General features: G+C 31.9%; 1 protein-coding gene across 3 annotated transcripts in view; it reads left to right on the top strand.

Moving 5' to 3' along the window:
- LOC143045357 (uncharacterized) overlaps positions 1-21,445 on the top strand; it is a 56,953-nt gene that overhangs the window by 26,705 nt on the left and 8,803 nt on the right. For 2 of the 3 annotated variants that reach the window (XM_076217812.1, XM_076217813.1), the window contains exons 3-15: positions 4,189-5,563; positions 8,034-8,288; positions 10,427-10,687; positions 11,088-11,324; positions 11,721-11,969; positions 13,035-13,256; positions 14,322-14,636; positions 15,726-15,923; positions 16,293-16,459; positions 17,078-17,195; positions 19,272-19,433; positions 20,140-20,259; positions 21,022-21,308. In XM_076217812.1, coding sequence (XP_076073927.1) covers positions 4,189-5,563; positions 8,034-8,288; positions 10,427-10,687; positions 11,088-11,324; positions 11,721-11,969; positions 13,035-13,256; positions 14,322-14,636; positions 15,726-15,923; positions 16,293-16,459; positions 17,078-17,195; positions 19,272-19,433; positions 20,140-20,259; positions 21,022-21,308 — 3,966 coding nt within the window. The remainder of the gene's footprint in view (positions 1-4,188; positions 5,564-8,033; positions 8,289-10,426; positions 10,688-11,087; positions 11,325-11,720; positions 11,970-13,034; positions 13,257-14,321; positions 14,637-15,725; positions 15,924-16,292; positions 16,460-17,077; positions 17,196-19,271; positions 19,434-20,139; positions 20,260-21,021; positions 21,309-21,445) is intronic. The other variant, XM_076217814.1, reaches the window with a different exon arrangement.

The following is a 21,445-nucleotide window of genomic DNA, read 5'->3' as shown; positions in this document are numbered from 1 at the left end:
TAGTATTATGCAAGCCTTTAAAAAATTAAACTTAAAGTACATTTATACTTTTATTCAGTTTATCGCTATTTATGATATGGTTCTCTATATGTTTTTTTTGTGTAAAAAATTTCCATGTTATTTCGTATCTATGGTTAATGAAAATTAATCAAAGTTTCATAAATACATATTGATCTTCTGTAATGTCAGGTTCTTACTGTAAATAGACTGACGTCACTTTATGCATTTTGAATTCATCACCTTGCTTTACATGAGTCACTTTAGTTTTTACAGGGATAAATAATGCATGGGATAGTATTGATATCTTCCTACGAAAGTGAAATTAGAATGATGTTATGAACATTGGTCGATTATTTTTATAGTTTCTCTCATGTGGAATTGATATATATAACATGTTTGATGAATTGTATGTTGTTTCATATTTGTAGAAAATAATTTTTTAGTATTGGAATTTCCTGAAATGAAATTTTTTTCTCGCCTTTTCATAACAGAATATGAGAAATGGGGATAACTAGTTGATGGTGGCCATGATAACTAGTTGATGGTGGCCATGATAACTAGTTGATGGTGGCCATGATAACTAGTTGATGGTGGCCATGATAACTATTAATATGAAGCTTTATAATTTAGTAGGCAGAAGACCTGGATGCTAGAAATTGACAATGAGGGTCGGTTGAAAACAAAACTTTACGACAAAAGAGATGATTTCAGCTTTCCAATTGTGAACTTTCCATTTCTAAGTAGCAACATTCCAGCAGCACCTGCATACGGGGTATATATCTCCCAATTGATACGATATTCCCGTGCTTGCATTTCCTATCATGATTTTCTTGATAGAGGGTTGCTGCTCACAAGGAAGCTATTAAACCAAGAGTTCCAAATGGTGAAGTTGAAATCATCCCTTCATAAATTTTACGGACGCCATCACGAGTTGGTTGACCATTATGGAATAACCGTTTCACAAATGATATTGGTTATGTTCCTTACGTCGTAACTACAATCCCCTTCCCTTTCGTGAATGTGACCTACCGAATTAGACTATTTACCGGATTTGTTATCACATAAGCAACACGACGGGTGCCACATGTGGAGCAGGATCTGCTTACCCTTCTGGAGCACCTGAGATCACCCCTAGTTTTTTGGTGGGGTTCGTGTTGTTTATTCTTTAATTTTATATGTTGTGTCGTGTGTGCTGTTGATTGTTTGTCTTTTTCATTTTTAGCCATAGCGTTGTCAGTTTGTTTTAGATTTATGAGTTTGACTGTCCCTTTGGTATCTTTCGTCCCTCTTTTATACCTTGTCCATTGTCCTTGACCTCATTTTCATGGTTCAGTGACTGCTTAAAAAAAAAACCCAACTGATTATGAATAATAGGATATTATAATTGGTATGTGGGTTCCTTGCAAGGTCTATGTGTCTGTCAGACATAGTTCACCTGACCTCAACCTCATTTCATTGACCACTCATCATGATTAAGTGTCAAGGTAAAGTCTGCATCTCAAATACTGTAATCAATAGTTCAACTGTATATAATTTGGTGTATGGAATGATTGTCAAGTGTACATATCTGACTGGCAGGTCTAATATGACCTTGCCCTCATTGTCATGGTTCATTGATCAATTTTGATGTTTTCATGGTTAAATGTCTGTCTGGCAGAAAAATTAAATAACACTACCTCTCACCTTTCGAATTACTTTACAATAACAATATGCATAGAACTTTTTAGCAAAATTATCATAATAGAAATGGAGTGGAACTAATGATTTGAAGGATTATAAATATTTTTTATTCATCACCTTGCAATCTAATGACTTGACTGGTTTTCTACGGCAGTTTGTTAAATTTTTTGACCAGTTGAATAGTTTTTTTTGATTTATCAAATTTCTTCGGGGTCAGATTTTGAATGAACTGCATTAGGTGGAAAGCAACAGTTACAGTCAAATCACAATAAGATAAGACCAGTTCTTAGTTTATGTAAGTAATAATAGAGCTTTCTTACAAATTGACGAAAGGTATGTATGGTTGATGAATCATACATAAGACTTGTTTTAGGGATCCTTTATTTTTACATAATCACAGAATCGTCATTGAACTTCGATGGCATTTCACCCTTAATGTTAGCCTACTAAGGACCATTACCCTACATGCAACGACACTTATTAATTTTCATGCGATATAGATTTCGGGACGTACGATAGGTAAACATATAATACCACTAGGTGAAAGGAGATAACTCTACCGGAAAAATATACTAAATATAGGGAAGACAGAAGAAAAACACCCCTAAAAACAAAACAAAAAAGGCACCAACAATTGTCAAAACAAATACCGGTAACAATATTGCATTATATAACCAAAGAAAATACCAATGCAAATACATTGTCCACTTCTCTGAAAAAAAATAAGAAAAAATAGAAAAAAACAAATTCTTCCTTAATTCAATGTTTGCAACGCCCACAATAATAAAACGAAGAAAAATATGACCTTCATAATATGTCATATACAGGTGCGCATTTAATAACTTGTGAATCACCGCCTGTCCCTGGGTAATATTCATGATCACCTTGTGATGTGTCTATATACCAGAGTTTCTTTTATGGAACCGTTTTTATAGTGTATGATTGCTTTTTGGTACTTAACATTCATGAAATATTAGCCACTGAACGTCTATGCGTTTATCTCCAAAGCATGTTGTGTGTTTAAACATCATTATGAAATCCACAACCATAACCCCCTCCCACATTTGAAGTTAAATGCTTGTTCCCATAACTTGTTGTTTGGTTTTCTTCTCTTTTTTTAGTCATTAAATGCTTGTTTAACAGTGTGAACTTTGTTACGTTCATATTGAACTGAATTTGCAATTAAAGTATTAGTTACGCATTTGTTGCCTGAGATCACAAGATTCATATTACTTTCCATCATTTACCATAACATTAATTAAGAAAAAAACTTTATCACAAAAACTGTTTTTAGAAAAAATTGTAGCATCCTTGTTTTGCTCGATGATCCATGTAAAAAATTTGCTGAAACGGTACTCATAAAAAATAAAAATAAATGTAAACCTTGTCATTACACAATTAATGCACTACAATAATGAAATTAAAGTATTAATCGTGAAACTTGTGCTTGAACAATTCCCGCGAAAATGTATGTAATCGTGGTTTATGTAGGTTCGTACCTTTTGTCAATTTGTAAGAAAGCTCTAATAGGTCAGTTGGTTTGCCAGCAATCAATTTGGTTAGGTTCCTAATAAAATACCATAAAATTCATGCATTTTAACAATGTGTTGTTATTGAAGTTTTTGTCTGGGAACTGACAGCAGAATTTATAGATTTTAACTGCTAATGGTTTAAACTTTTAGATTTGCTTGGAAAACGGAAAGAAAATATTAAATTACTACAATACAAATATTAATGACCAAAAAATGGAAATTAAATTGTTGGCAATGCTATTGATCAAAACATAATTTGATAGTTTATATGTAAAATTAGTGGATGGTTTTACTCTTCAGAATTAAATCTAAGGATAATGAAACCATGCATTGTTCTCCGACAATTAGTCTGGGAAAACTTGGTCTGATTGTATTCCGATTTGAAACTCATTTGATTTGAATTTGGAGGAAAACATCTCATTTATCAACATTTTGATTTTCAGATACACTTGATTCTTTCATGAATTTGATTTTTTTCAAAAGACATACTTTACAAGTATATTTAACTCATTGTTTTCCCAAGATTTGTGCCTTACCATATTTTTGTTTAAATTTGGATTTTTTTTTTAATAATGAAAACTTAATGGGTATGATATCATGACAGTGCATCATTAACATACTAATCACATATTTGAACATACCTGTTTGTTATAATACATGCTGCACATTAGTATTAAAATATTTATTCATTCTTTCCTAATGGATTTATGCATGGTGCAGTACCTGTCTTTGCATTAAGTAAGAATCATCCTTCCCAATATTAATTCCCTTTAACTCTAGATAAAGCCCTATCCTTAAGAATTCATGACCATCAATCGTTTCTTTTGACCGTCCTCCACTCCTCTGATAAGTATCAAATCTTGAACTGTAAGTAGTGGCCTTGTGAAGCAAAGAGGTAGATATAATTAAGATTTCCAAAATTAGTCACAATTTGTTAAAGAAAAAGTTATCTTACACTATTTTTTTTTCTTTTCAGAAGCACAAACACAAACATAGATGGCAGACAGAAAGATCTTTAGTAGTGAATGATGATAGTAAAAAGGACATTGTAATCAATGATGAAATTCATCATCAGGAGCTTATATTACCAAAACAAATTAAGCAAACAGACAGTAGTCTCAATCTTGCATTTGATGTTTTAACACCTACTAGTATTAAAAAGGTGAAGAAACTAGTAAGTAAAAAAAGAATAAACAATCATGATGTTTTTCTTAATCAAGAAGCAATATCATTTGACTCAGAGAGTCAACCAAATGAAGTAGATAGTGGGAGCAAAGATAAACTCTGGCATAATTTGTATGAAATCAAGGAACCAGATAATAAAATAATAAGCCATGTTACAGATGGCAAGGAACCAGTTCCTGATGTCAAGGATAACAAAGAAACTGTGGGCCTACTAGAACCACATTCTGATCAAACTGGAAATACTGACAACAGTAAGGATATTGCAAATGTTGAAAAGGAAAGTTCAGATGATGTTTTTGAGGATACTGCTGAGGTAAATGTAGATGAAAGTAGTGAAGAGGAAGATGAAGATGGAATTGATGATGATTATGATAACTATCAAGATTATAATTACTTTGATAAAGAGGCCGATAAAGAGGAAATTGTTGAAAATCTTGAAAAGGAAAATGTGCCATTGGAAGGAAAAATAAAACAAGATGAAAAGGAAAATGATGAAATAATTACTAATACAGAATTAGAAAGTAAAAAGTCTTGGGAAGAATTGGTAATGGAAATTTATGGTGGAGTTTTACCTTACTCGGCTTCGATAGACAATATTAGAAAGCAAATTAATGAAAAGTCTTCAGATTCAGCACAAAATACTGGAAAGAAAAATAACAAGGAAATCAGAGAAAAGTTAAATGAAAATGACTTAGTTCTGCCTGGTTATACAGAAAAAGATATTAACATTGAGGACAAAAATGTTGGTAAAAAGTCTTCAGAAAATGAGAATTATATTGACTTAAGTTACAAGACAGAAAAACCTTTCCATCCAAATGTTGAGCAGGAAAAAGAACAAAATAATGGTGATTTGCAGGAAATAAAAACTACATCTAAACCTCAAAGGTTGCAAACATCAAAAAGAACATTAAAACCTGATGTAATCCCTGTGTCAAAAACAACATTAAAAGCTCAAACACCTTCAACAGGAAAACCTGATAAAGTGGAACCTCATTTCAATGAACCTGAAAAAGAAAGTGACTTGTCAGAAACACCCAGGTTAAATCCTGCCTTTAAAACAACAAATGTTGCAAAGACAAGTCCAAACCCACCGACAACCAAAGCTGTGTCTGTAACTGCAGCACCAATCAAAGGTGTAAAGGAATACATACAGTCTAAACCACTGCGTAAGTATTGTTATGTTTGGTCTCCATCAACCTTGACCTTCATTATTAAACTATGAGTATATTAACTGACCATAGAGAGATGGTTTTGTGCACCATGAACAGACTAATTGGATTAACAAGGTACATGTTTAGCAAATAGGTAAAAAGGGTAAAAGAGAAGCGAAAGATATTAAATGGACACCCATAAGTTGAAATAAAACTTACAACGCCATAGCAAAATAGAAAAAAAAACAAAACAAAAGACAAACAGCAGCATACAATACACAACATAGAAAACTAAAGACTGAACAACACAAACCAACCAATATCCAGGGGGCAATCTCAGGTATTCTGTTAGGGATAGTAAAAGCATTGTATTGGGTCTGTAAGTAGGTAAATCATTACAGGATTAGAATTTAGTGAGAATGTGACTATGATTTTGAGACTTTAATTATTATGGCATCTTCCAGTTCTTGTTTCATTCTTGTTGATATTTGCAGTGCAGCTAGCATTTCCACAATAACTTTTGTGTTTCTCATCTGTCTTGGCTTTTTTTCAAACCAAATTGATACAATCATATCATGCACCAGTGTGTATTTGAAGAGCATGTCAAACCCCGGAACCAACTCCCCCAGATCCACCAATGATATACCATTATTTAATATTTACTGTTAAGAAATCAAGATTTGTGTATTAGGTTACTAATTTGGATCCTTTTGGTTATAAAATTCTGACTGCTAGACTCATACTGAAAAGTTTATCGGTTGTTATGGCAATAAAATGTAAAATGAAGACGACAGAAATCCATTTGACCTTTAGCCTTATAGGAAATAGTGGACACATTGTATATTCTTTGATTTATTTGCATAATATTTATTTCCTCTTTCACAATGTCATTTACATGTCTGACCCATTCTTCTCCCAATCAGACATTGTGTAATACCGAGCATCATTAATACCAGATCACAGTTGTATTGCAAGGGAACAGATTCACTTTAAAAGTTATTTGATTCAGACAGGGAATCAGTACAAATCACATTAATGGTCAATAAAAATGCCACTGTTTAAAGCTTTCTTACTCATAGAATATATTTCTTAGTCTTCCAATGATTTCCCTTGATAATTATGTTTGTCTTGCTGTGATGTCATTGATTACCAAAACTACTGATCAATGCTGATGAGATAATCATTAAAATCGTTAAATAATCAGTGTGTGATGATTAAAATAATGACAGCAAAAACTTCGATAAAATTTGACCTCTGACATGTAGAAAAAACACAAGCTGACTAATCTTGTTTCTGGAAATTCTGATATAGAAATTCTAAGCTGAATAAATACAATGGATTACAACATCAGCGTAAAGCATAAACTTGAGTCATTGTACGGTGTATAGGGAGAATAATATTAAAACATCTATATATTGATTATCAATAGTATTTCAGATTTCAGAATTCTGATGTCAATTTTACCTGTCTCTATAAAAACTTGGTGGTAACAAAGCACTATATGTGGGTGTACTTGATATATGAGTTGGGGGGAAAAGCAGTAGATGTCAATGAGTCTGCAACCCAATAACAGAAAAAACACAGTATTTAATGTTAGGGGTGAACAAAACTGTCTTTTACCATGGACAAATGTCTATTTTTATATTTGTAAATGTCTAAAATCACTATAGTCTAGGAAAATTGTTAATAATTTTTTGCCCATCCAATAATCATGTGGATTCATTATAAGTCGTGGATTCATTATAAGTCATGGATTCATTATAAGTCGTTAATACAAATATAAATGAATCCTCAGGAATATTATGTAAGACATAAATCTAGGAAGTCTATATCCATGTATGTAGATCATTCAAAATGTCACAAAATACAAGAAATGTGAATCAGATATCAATTATTTATTTGTGGTGAAGATAAGACATTGTGAAGCTAGAACGGCAGATTTTCTAACATGATTATACCTCCAAAATGATCACTGTCCACCTAAGAAGGTTCGTCGTCCTTTTGGTCATTGTCTCATTGTCTGATATACTGCATCTACATTTTCATAACAATAGTATAATACTATAAAAAAGCAGTATTGCAGGGTGCAGAAAAGTAATGCTATTGAAATGCTAGGCAATGGGGACCCATGTCTGTCCTGTTTGTCTGTACATCCCCAAATTGATTTATGTTCTTTAACTCTATTTTGCCTCAACCAAATGTTTTTAAAACTTATACAAAATGCTTATTACTACAAAACACAAGTCTAGTTCTAAAATTTGGTGGCATCACTTTTGCTGTCATGAGTCATGCTCCTTTATAAACATAGAAATAGATGTATTTTTTCATTTCTGTTCTACAACTTTAGTTTGCCTCAACCTATTGTTATGAAACTTTGCAATAATTTTGACTAATTTATATTCAAAAAGACAGTTAAGTTTGAGGAAGTGAGGATTGTACCATTAATTCAGAGAATAATGACATTATTCTTCAAATTATTTTTCAGAACTGTGTATGGATGATGGAGGATGTTCACCAGGACGAATGTGCCACAGTGGTGTCTGTGTTTGTGGTGATGCCACATTGTGCCAAGGTCACCATCATAAAGTGGCAGTGTGTGGCTCTGATGGACAGTTATACCCTAGTCACTGTGAGTTACATCGTCAAGCCTGCCTTAAACAGACCCATATTAAAGTCAATCGTGATGGACAATGTGGACAGAACTTACAGGAACATTTCAAGATACAGCCTATTTATGAGGGTATGTAATCATTCTTGTATATATATATAAAAAATCAAAGGTTTTCCATTAATAACATCAAAACTTCAAAAGCACTATAAACCCTTTTACTTATGTTTGTGTGACAAATTAAATCTTGGAAATCATAAAAGTGAGAATGGAAATGGTAAATGTGTCAAAGAGACAACAACCTGATCAAAAAGCAGAAAACAGCCGAGGGCTATCAACGGGTCTTCAACACAGCAAGAAAATCCCACAGGACCTTTTATACCTTGCTGTGCAGCATGGATTTTCTTGTAGTTGAGGTTTTACAATGAACTTCAGTTGGAGACATTTACCCCAATAGGTTTCTGGTGGATAGTTGTCTTATTGACATTGATTCAACACCTTTTTATGCCCCATTTATGGGCATTATGTTTTCTGGTCTGTGCGTCCGTTCGTCCGTCCGTTCGTCCGTCCGTCCGTCTGTTCGTTCGTCCGTCTATCCCGCTTCAGGTTAAACTTTTTGGTTGAGGTAGTTTTTGATGAAGTTGAAGTCTAATCAACTTGAAACTTAGTACATATGTTCTGTATGATATGATCTTTCTAATTTTAATTCCAAATTAGAGATTTAACCCCATTTTCACGGTCCACTGAACATAGAAAATGATAGTGTGGATGGGGCATCCGTGTACTGGGGACACATTCTTGTTGTTTACTATTTTCGTTTAGATTTTCTGCATAACACATGACACCAATCTTATGAACCAAATTTAATAGAATATATCAAAGAAATGTTTCTAAAACAGCACTTTATATGATAGGACTTTTTTTTCCTCAACTCATTAATCTCATATCTATAGGAAGTTCATGTCATGTACACTGACTCCATATCTATAAGAATGTTGTGTCTTGTACACTTACTCCATATCCATATGTCATGTACATTAACTCTTTTTTTAAAAAAAAAACCATTTATATCTAGCATTAAAATTTAAGATATTTTGCCAACACTCCAATCCTTTGATTAAAGTTTATGTCATTGTATAGAACTATGTTTGGATAATTTTACTGGAACATGTCAGTTTTACTATACATATAGCATTTATCCATCATTATTGCATGACTATGGTCAATTATTTAAACAATTTGTTGCAAAAAACGCATGCATGCAACAATAGACTATGTAAACACCCACTATTATTATAATCTGATATAATTCCAGTACATTTACTGCAAAACTGATTCCTGTTTTTATATTGTTCTCTAAATGTCAATTATTCAAAGCAAATATTGGTAATGTTTATAATTTATACAATTAGTTAGAGTGCATTGTATTAGTCTCTAGGGTACATTGTTCTATGTTCATATGATGAGTTTCTCGCTGACATAACTGGACTTTTGTCTGAACACTTCATTCATCTAATTCATTTATTATTGTCTGATTCTATCGGTTTTTGTTTTGCTAATCACATTAAATAAGTAGGTCAGAAACGCAAGGACAATTTGTCAGATTACATAAGTTAAAGTGACAAATTGCATCTTTTACTGTAATAAGGAATTGGGTCTGCATCCTACAAAAATTGTATAATTAGAACTGTGCTGCATCCTTGAAATCTTATTTAGAAATTCCTTAAAAAGCAGACATATAAAAATACAGTTTCAATCACTTAAAAGTTGGCTGTATTGGTTATCTAGTCTTTTTTTTGTTATCTTGTATGACTTTCCTGAGTAAATTCCTGACAGCTGAGTAAATACAACCACATCCAATTATTGAAAAGTACATTGCATTCGATTCCTACATATATTTTAAAAGGGCAATGCCTTCAGCAGTCGCATTTAACATGCAAGAGTTTGAAATGATATGCACATAAAACATAAAAGTTTTCTAAAAATACATTATTTGGTGTAGTGCTTTAAAAATTTATTATTATATTTAAATAAAAATGTCAAGTACATTGCTACGCGGCATAGTTCATATAGCCAGGTATGCAACTTTTCTATACACTTTTTCTTAAACCACTTAATTTATGAAAGTTATTCTCACAGCTCTTAGATTGCTCTCTTATTTGCTCATCGGAAAAAGAAAAAGAAAATGCCATAAAAACATGTAACTCATAACATTAGAATAACAGCAAATCATCTTAAATAATATTTTCTATTGAATAATTAAATTTCAGGTACCCAGTGTGAATACACCGTGTTCAAGGGACAAGAAGGGATCCTATGGGGAGATATACTGATGCCTGTTTCTGTCAAGTCTCTCTTAGAATGCAGTGACCTATGTGACAAGAAATCACAAAATAGTGGTTGCTTTGCCTTCCAGTATTCTGCAGAGAAGAGTGGATTATGCTTCCTGTTTGAGAAACCAACTGACATCATAAGGCATCCAAACTCAGAAATGGATTTCTATGAACAAAGAAGGTGTCAACCCAATCCAGGTATTGTTTACTGCTGTTCAGGCTCATTATTGCACGAAAGAATATTGTTTAATAGAACAAGTGAAATGATATTACATGTATTTTGAAAGCAATTTTCCAAAACTTAAATAGATGTAAGAAGATATGGTATTAGTGCCAATGAGACAACTCTCAATCCAAATCACAATTTGTAAAATGTAAAACTATTCAAACAGGAAAACCAACAGTTTAATACTTAGTAACTGAAGGCAAACTGCTTTTTTGCTCAGTTGCAATCAATTTCAATGAGAGTAAACCTTTACAAAAAAAAACTGTTTTGAGAACCAAGACTTGCCATTCTGACCAATCTTAATAGCAATACTTTTGAACTTCTGACATTCAGATTGAAAAGAAATGTTTGATTTTACTTTGACTTTTACAGAATATGAATGTGATTATGAACCAGTTAACCTTGTAGCAGAGCATATCTATGCCATGTGTAATGTAAAAACTAGTGTGGTAAACTCTTATGAAGAATGTCGAGACTCCTGTCAGAACTGTACAGCCTTTACCTTCCGTAAAGATGAGAATATTTGTGATGTACACCGCAGTAAAGCTTGTATAGATATGATGAATGCCCTTGGTATTGTCCACTATATAAAGAGATGTAATGAAAAAGGTAAGATAAGACAGTTTTTAATTTCTTATAGTAAATTTTCCCATTTTGGACAGTGATGTTAATTTGGCTCTTTCTTACTGTGTGACTATATTTCCCAACTCTGCACAGAATTCAACATTGAGAAAAAAGCCAAAAATACTCGGACTTGAAAACATTCATGAGTCAATTCTATTGAAAATACTAATGAAAATACTTTTAAAAGTATCTAATTTATAACAAAACAATTTACTTCTAACAAAAATGACAGCCATGAACCAACAACATCCATTTCAAAGACAAGAAAATGTGTAACAGACAAAATGCATAATATTCCACTCATTATTTCTTGTTTTGCTCGGCATACAAATGTCAATTGACATGTTACACTGTTTTTTACAAATGTCTCACATTTTGCAGGTGATATATGCAATGTTTTAGAAGTGATCCCAGGAAAGTCACCCTTCATGTGTAGTAAAGCTACCAGTAGTGTATCCAGTCTGATAGAATGTCACGATGCTTGTGTCCACGGTCGCTGTGAAGCATTTCAATATCTTACCAAAGATGACCAGTCAACTGCTTGTGAAATCTTCTTTGACAAATCTTGTATAGAACTTCTTAACAAAAAGAAGGAAAACTATTATGTGAAGAGATGTACAAATCCTAAAGGTAATTTATTATTGGGAAAATACACACATACATACACAAGATATGTAAATTTTGATGTCATAGAAATCAATGAGATTGAGTTCACTGTATACACTACCCAAATGTTTAATTTGTGACGGACTGAATGGTTTAATGCTATATTAAAGTACCTATTAATAGATGATTGTATTCAGTCTTCAGGCATTAAAAGACAAGAAGACAGTTAAGCATGTTGAATATACAAGAGAGTTGTCTTTTTTACAAAATATTCATATTAAAACATCTTATGAGTTAGTCTTAGTGTTCAGTAATGCAATCAATTTGAAAAACTAAAAAAATTGCATGAAAGATATACATTAGATTAGCTTATGCTTCTTGTTAAAATTCAAAGTGAAAATAGCATTGAAAACATTAACAACACACCAAGCTAATCATCTAAGCAAGATTACCAGGGAAGCGGAAGATTGTTTAAGAGATAGCATTCGTTTTAATCCTCCCTCATTTCCATTGTATATCTCTTCCTGTTTATTGAGTCTCTTTCAAGGTCAAAATTTTATTCATGAAACAAAATTTTACCATTAACTCCCATCAGTAACTAAATGATAATGTATTTTAGTTGTAACTGCCAGTTGTTGAGTAGAATGTCATTATGTTTTTATATGATATCTAACACCAACAGTTTCTGTTTACATATCAGAAGTCAACCTATGGCATTATGCACATTGTTAGATATGCCAATTTAAGAATATTTTTTATGTTACTAAAAAATTGAATTATTCTTGAGGAAAGTAATCATTCCAAATGACAAGGTTAATATTCATTTTGATGAAAAGAAAGACAACCATTGAATGAAAGAATGAGTTGCTCAAAGGGATTTCTTCTTTAAAAATTCTTCAGAATAGATTTACTAAACAAATTATAGTAATAATAATATCAATATACCTTTTCACTATTTGACCATCATTACTGGACATCACAAAGCTTCCAGTAAAATGTTGTCAGACTTCATAACTTCAAGTAGCACTGATTTTGGGGTAAATTTACATAGATTTTTAAAAGTGAAGTTATATATATTTGTATTTTCAGATTGTGACTATCACCAGATCCAGTCAGCCCGAATGATGCCCTGCAGAGTAACGTTCAGTGACATGGATACTATGGAGAAATGTCGAGACATGTGTAATGTTGACAGTTGTTTTGGATTTAGATATAATTACGACAGTCTGAAGTGTGACCTGTACAGTGATCAGTCCTGTGTTTTGGGAAAAAATTTGAACTATGTCATTAAAAAATGTCATTCAAAGCAAGGTATGTAAAACATAACATAGAAAGTAAAGCTAAGGCTATCATCTTCCTTAAGGATGTACTTAGGTGAGGTTTTGGAATTTGTGTCAAATGTTCGGACTCCTTGGTGTTTTTCCATACAATACAATGTAAAATATTTTGCCCCATCACACCCATTTATTTTTTCATATAAAACTTAATAGCTTATGAAAGGTCATTTACCAAAATTTTAGAAGATTTTTGATTTTCTTTCTTTTGTTTTGAGACCCAAATAATACCAATGCAAATATAAGGTAAAAGTCCAAGTCATCCTTTTCCCGCCATATTTTAAATCTCAAATATCTCGAAAAGGAGGTCCATGACCTATCAATATTTTTAGCTTATTTTTATCCTTAATTGATGCTCTACCAGGTTATAGTATCAATTTTAATTTCTTAATTTCTTAATTTTTACCTAACATCACCTAAGTACATCCTTAAAGGAGGTTATTAAATAAAACGTTGTGATTGAAAAAAATGTGTACACCAAGAGACACTGTCTGTATTTTAAATTAAACAGCTGACTTAACCATCCTACATTGAAGTTACACTCATCCTGACTTAAAAATGGTAGTTCTTTCAATTCTGCATGCCTGGTAATTTGAGATATCTGTAGATAACTTTTGCTTAGAATGATAGCAAGTTACCTCCACCTAGTTGTTAATTTTTAGTGCATTTCAACCAAATTACACTTGAAATACCAGAACAGGAAAAGGAAATTACTGTTATTGCCCCATTATACATTTTGCACATAAATTGATTTGAACTTGAATTGGCTTTGGTTATCGTATCTTCACCACTTCCCGATTCTTTGGCAGACTGAAAATTTAAAAAAAAGTGAGTAAAAGGAAGAAAAACAAAGCCAATAAGAGAAAAAATAAAATAATACATAAAATGAATATCAGAAGTCATCAAAACTACTGTACGTTACAGACCAAATCAACCATAAACACCAAAATCCTACAATTTTAACACTTAAAACCATATAAGAAATTATTGCAAGTTATTCATATTTTGCAACATTTCATACAATAGGTATTTATATTTATAGCAGAGGCAAACCTGAAAATGGTTCCACAATTAAATGAGTTACCAATTCCCAAACCAGTTATTGTCAATAAGGAACAAGAAGGGAAGAAAGATAAAGCAGATTCAAATAAGAAAGTGCAACAAAAACCGAAGATTACAACCACACCCCTGCCATCTACTAAAGCACCATACAATGTTATGCCTAAATCATTGGACAATTTCAATGAAGACGATTTAGTGTGTTCACAAGAAGATTATGTACAGTTTAAATCAGACCTATTGAGATATCATTGTGTTAGATTCAGAGAGACTCATTGTGATGAAAATGTTATACCAAGTAAGTAGTTTAAGTCTGATCTACTGAGATACCATTGTGTTAGATTTAGAGAGACGCATTGTGATGAAAATGTTATACCAAGTAAGAAGTTTAAATCAGACCTATTGAGATATCATTGTGTTAGATTTAGAGAGACGCATTGTGATGAAAATGTTATACCAAGTAAGTAGTTTAAATCTGACCTACTGAGATACCATTGTGTTAGGTTCGGAGAGACACATTGTGATGAAAATGTTATACCAAGTAAGAAGTTTAAATCAGACCTATTGAGATACCATTGTGTTAGATTTGAAGAGACACATTGTGATGAAAATGTTATACCAAGTAAGTACAAAAAGACCTGTCTCATATTTTACAAAGAATGTTATTCACTGCTTTATTTCTTTAGTTTTATAAAGAAAAGTGAAAAAGGTCAACACTTATTCAGTAGAAACTACTTAAGAGATAACTGTATTGTATTTGAAGCTTTAAGGACGTCCATCAGTAGTTTTACTGTCGCAAATTTAGTTTACCTGGTGACGCGTAGCGGAGACAGTTAAACGGGTATTTGCGACAGTTAAACTACCGATGGACGTCCGCAAAGCTTCAAATACAATACAGTTATCTCTATTCTAATGCAAAACAAGTTCATAATTAAATTTCAATCATTATTTCAATGTATAATCTTCATTAAAGAAAATTCCGCGAAAAGATGTTATCTTCTTTGGTCCCCACACTAGGTGACGTCATAGGTATGCTTCTGGCATCAAACATAAACACCGGGCGTTTTCTGGCTTCTGTGCCGCTTCAGAATGTAATAAAATTTGATAAAAGAAGATTTTTAGGTGCAACATGTGAGTTTTTTGGCTTAATATTGTAGAAATTACATGTCAATACATTCAGCGATTCAAAATGTCGGCTTCCTTAGTTACAGAAAAGGAGATAGAGAATTTTACGCTAACTGTCATCCAATCAACCATTGATACAAAATAATTGCATTAGAATGTAGGGTTACTTTTATATCAGAACATATTTGAATTGAAGATGTGCATTTGTATAAACCATGCAAAAGCTATAAACAACTCACTTTTTCATGGCATATCTTTTCAGATAAAGGTTACATAGCATCATTGATGTTTAGTTACTATGACCGTGACATGAATGGTGACATCAGCAATGATGAATTATGGGAGATGCAGGTGGCAGAGAATTTAGAGCATATTTCTACTATCTGCACATTGCTAGATATACTCAAGTATGAGGCAAAAGACCAGAAACTTGATCATTTCAACTTCTTGAGTGCATTCAGTGAGTATTGTTATATGTAGAAGTGATTTTAATGTCCAATATAAAAAGAAGATGCTACATGTTTTCTGTTAAAATGCTGCACTCTCTCTATGCATGGGATATCTGTTCATGTGTTTGTCTAAATATTTTTGTCACTCTTTAATCAAGTACTAATGAAAAGAATGGCTTCATATTTGGCTAGCAATTTGATAGTGATGAATTGTAACACTAGAGCTATTTTGAGATCTGTCAGATCTACTTCCAGCTGTCCAATGCATTTTGTACTTTGAATTAAAAGTTGAGGTCTGCTTAGCACAACAAAGCATTCATTCTTGTTAAATTTAAAAATTGGGGAAACAAGCAAGTTTAACCATATTATTTTATGTTTAGCTGTAGCAGATGCTGTTATGGAGGAAGACTTAGAAATCATTCATGTTACATCAACAGCTGGTAATGGTCTAGAGATAAAGTGTGGTGTTCCTATGTTGGAGAACTCTGAAGTAGTATGGAGGAGAAACAACATTGACCTGAATACAATTAGTATTCCTGATATGGCTGTAAGTAATTTGATATGATTAGTCCATGATGGAGGGGCCAATATGGCATTTTTTCTGTTGGTGGACTGAGGAGCTGTATTGCAGAAGAACATTATTTCTGATAGTTATCCAGTCATGACTGAATAAAATTTTAGCTATGTTATACAAGGACTTTTAACATAAAATCTATGATTTTCATAGCTTTTTCAAGAATTACACAGTTCCATCTTGAATCAATTAATATCTGAGTTCACTGATACTCATTGGGAAATTAAAAAAAATGGTACAAACTTACACAAAAGAGAATACTCTGAATTGACTTGATATAATTTGTAATGTTATGCAATATGAATGAGAGATGAATATACATCAGTGTAGTGAGGCAACAACCCAACAACACTTAAAAAATAACACTATCAAGAATTCTATATCATCAACATGAACAATAGTCTATTCCATATGTGAGCCTAGGCTATAAACTTGATAGATACTTCAAGATGTCTGCAACCAATACCAAATTCTTGAAAGGACAGAAAAGCCCCTTAAAACAACTAAAGAATACCACTGACACAGTTCCAAACTTTTGACAGTGTTTTAAACTGGAACATAAATATACATCACTTATATATTTATCCACAGGTATTCTCTGATGGAACATTATACTTTGAAGATGTAGGTCTACACCATACTGGAAACTATACATGTTATGATAAAGTCAAACCAGGTGTAAAGGAGATACATGTATTAAATGTCAACTGTGAGTCAAAGATTTAGCATTCTTAAGGGCATACGATACAGTTACAGGGAAGGTAATGACGTTGCTAACGTAAAATGTTATTTTCGTGACGTTAAACTATGACATATCGGGAAAAGATGCATTTTTCGACTGATTTTTATCATTCAAACTGATTTAATTTGAAAACGAGTGCATGGACCCCTATTTTTTAAAACAGCAATTTGTTTCATTCTGCAAGGAGATTATGTGACCCAAATTTTATAAAACTGTAAATAGCGCAATTTTTTTAATTTTGATAAACATGCAGCAAAAAATGACGTTTCTTCCTTTATTCATGAACATTTGATAAATATAGAGTTATTTCGGAATAAAAATTACATAATTTTCAATGATACTTATAAAATACAGAAATTACCGATTATTTAACAAAAAACAATTTGTGTTTATCTTTTAAAGCAAAAAAGTTACGTCGTTCTTTCGAAAAAGAAAATACGGACACAAATCTGAATTGTGAGCAAATATACAGAATTTCGACCTCATTTTACTCAAAAAGTAGCACATGAAGGTATATTTTTTATGACATATTTGATTTAATCAGGTAAAAAATAGCCTATATGCAAATTTTCATCAACTTGTAAATACAGGTTCAAAACTGTATCGTATGCCCTTAAAGTATCATTTTGTGAAAGGTGAAAAAGCAACCTTGATGCCCTTTGTATAGAATAATTTATTTTGAAAGTTCAAACAAGTGTAATGTCAAGGACTTGTTCTAATGTGAACCTTGAGCTAAAATTTTATCACTTTTCATTTCCTGTAATTATCATATTGATGCTTCAATAGCTATTTGTTTATCATGTGAAAGGTGAAAAAGCCACCTTAATGCCCTTTTGTCTAGAATTAATTATTTTCAAAGTTCAAACAAGTGTAATGTACATGTCTTAATGTGAACCATGAGCTAAAATTTTATCACTTTTCATTTCCTGTAATTATCATATCAATGCTTCAATAGCTATTTGTTTATCATGTGAAAGGTGAAAAAGCCACCTTAATGCCCTTTTGTCTAGAATTAATTATTTTCAAAGTTCAAACAAGTGTAATGTACATGTCTTAATGTGAACCATGAGCTAAAATCTTATCATTTTTCATTTCCTGTAATTATCATATCAATGCTTCAATAGCTATTTGTTTATCATGTGAAAGGTGAAAAAGCCACTGTATTGCTCTTTATCAAGAATTGATAACATTTAAGGTTCCTACAAATGTAATGTCAGGATTTTTAGGCAAAAGGGGAAATGGTGCTATTACACTTAGCAAGGAGTATCTGTTAAAAGACATTTTTGGAGCTAAGGTCATATCTTTCACTTACATGATAAGAAATCATTGTTTTAAAACTTAGAACTACAAAAGGAGATACATAAAATGATTAAAAATACACATTTTAAACACACAAAACTGCCATGATATTTTTAACCTAAAAATTATGTGAAAACAACATAATTCATATCATTGGGTGAAAAAAACAGACTTGGAGGAAGCATTAAGTGTTACCCTTGTACATCCTTATGTACTTATGTCCTGAAATTGGTTTCCATTTTCTAACTGGTTTTCCTCAACCAAATGTTATGAAACTTATATACAATGCTTATTACCAAAAAAAAAACGTTTAATTTTGAATGTGGGTGATGTCGCTTTTACTGTTCTAGATTTGTTCTCCTTTTACAAATTTGAAAATTGCTGAACTTTTCGTTTCTGTTCTCTAACTTGAGTTTGCATCAAGTAAATGGTATGAAACTTTTACAAAGTGCTTATTACCACAAAACTGAGATCGAGGTTGAATTTGGCTGCTGTCACTTTTATTGTTCTTGAGTCGAAGTCCCTTTGTAATGTCATATGCAAGCAGGGACATCATGTGTGTCCCATGGACAAATTCTCCACTAATTTATTTTTTTAAAGGACAAATGATTATTTTAAAAAGATTTCGAAACAGATACTCCATTATTTTACCTATTCAGCGTACCAATAATAACTAGTCAAGTTTATTATAGTAGGGTAATGTACATGTTTAATACATATTACTATTCTGTATTTTGTTTTCAGTACATCCAATAGTGAGAGTGTCACCTGCAATGCAAACTTTGGAGATGAATTCCCTGGACCTTTTTATTGACTGTCATGCAGATGGCATTCCACAGCCCAGTATTGCCTGGCAAATCAACAATGAACAACTTCCTTATAAACCAAAACATTTCATTACTACACGTAAGTAATCAGCTTTATATATCACTGACTGTCACCAAATTGTACATATTAGTTTATATTTCCTATGTTTTATTTGTAATTTGGCATGTATATTTATCAGTGTTTTTAATTTCGTCCTTAATCCCATACAATGTATTTTATAAGATATATTGCTGTTTCTTGTTATAAATAAATTTTTAATACAGTAACAGTTTAAATTACTAATGTAGTAAGTTGATAAGCTCCTAAAATTCTAGCTTCAATTTCAAGTTAGAATTTATTGACCAATATCACAATAAATTATGGCTAATACGTAGTTATGTTCTATAATGACATTACAAATTGCACTTATTTTGATATTCTATGAAAATTCAATGAAATTGGAAAATTTGCATTAAGTATTTTAAAAAGGAAATATAGAGTCAATGTGTCAACAAAACATTATACCTATGTCACTTGAATATTTAGTTTGTCGAAACCTGTGCTCCATGTAACCTCCATGTATCCTAGTTCTGAATTTAGTTGAAATCCAGACAATTTGGTAAAATTTCACAAGATCTCCATTTTTGGTTTATTTTGATTGGGATGTAAAAAAAATCAATGCTTTAAAATACAATCAGGACCAAAATATGGACCATACAGAAATTACTCTTTTGGTCAATGTAGAAAATTGTTCAGAAAAAATGAGAATTTTTCATCATATATTATATGTTTTTTGTTGTTGCAGATAACAATGGCACTTTAATGATCCATAATTCTGACATAGTGAGAGATACAGGATCTTATAAATGTAAAGCTACTAATATAGTTGGAAATGCGGAAGCTGAGGCTAAAATTAATAAACCTGGTATGTTATTTTACATCATATTTTATTACATATTCATTCACCTTTCATGGTTTAAAATAAGAATATAGCCAGATACAATGGTCTGTGTAATTAACTATACATTCTTTTACTGTAATTTCAGAAATTATTGTGTGCATTTTTTATTGCAATTTTCAAAGAATTGACAAGAATGCGATTTTAATTATTGCAATTCCAGGAAAATCTGCATACAGATATCTGAACGAAAGTTCTTATTATAGTGAACTCATCAAATCGCATTATTCACATAAATAAATATCTAGAAATAATTTCTGAATTTATAGTATTTTTAAGAGTAAAAAAAATCATAGATTGTGGAAAAAATTGTGCATTCACTGATACTTTGGTTTGTGGTTTAACACAATAGGAAATCTTTCTTTTATTTGGGTATTTCAATAATTTGATATTAAATGGTTCATCTACTCCTAGGAAATCAATTATAGTATGTTGCATACTAAAATTAATGATTAATCTATTATATGTCTTTGTTCTATTGTATTTATTATTTATTATCTCCCTTTAATAGTTTCATTGTATCCCCTAGGTCAACCTAGTCTCTTTGTCCTTTTGTCTATTTGTCTATTCCCCTATCTGTCCAAAAAAAATACTTTCTGGATGGTAACTTAAGAATCCATCGCTTTATTTATTAGAATGATACTTTTTCAGATGGAAGAAATAGCAATTTTGTTGCATTTTGGAATATAAACAGAAGTTGCATATCTAATATCTATACATTTATTACAGGAACCCTGGAGACAAAGAGGTTGGAAGCATTCTATGCTTTCCATAAAAATGGTTACACAGCTTATGAACCTGATGGTTGTGAAACTGTACGCCATGTTAAGGGTGACTTTGGGAACTTAAAGTACATTCCTGAAGAGTTAGACAGAGCACCATCTATGTGTGGAATTGGACAAGATTGTGTATGGGGAGGAGCTGTCAATGTTCAGAATAAATATATCTACTCAAGCCAGCCAGAACACAACAGAGTTATTATTATAGATATTGCCAATACATATAATCCTGTACAGGTAAGCCAGCCAGAACACAACAGAGTTATCATTATAGATATTGCCAATACATATAATCCCGTACAGGTAAGCTAGCCACAACACAACAGAGTTATCATTATAGATATTGCCAATACATATAATCCCGTACAGGTAAG

The sequence above is a fragment of the Mytilus galloprovincialis genome, chromosome 9 (genome assembly GCF_965363235.1).
Source record: "Mytilus galloprovincialis chromosome 9, xbMytGall1.hap1.1, whole genome shotgun sequence".
NCBI classification, from domain to species: domain Eukaryota; kingdom Metazoa; phylum Mollusca; class Bivalvia; order Mytilida; family Mytilidae; genus Mytilus; species Mytilus galloprovincialis.
The sequence above is the reverse complement of the archived record's forward strand: the minus strand, read 5'-3'. Positions and strand labels throughout refer to the sequence as shown.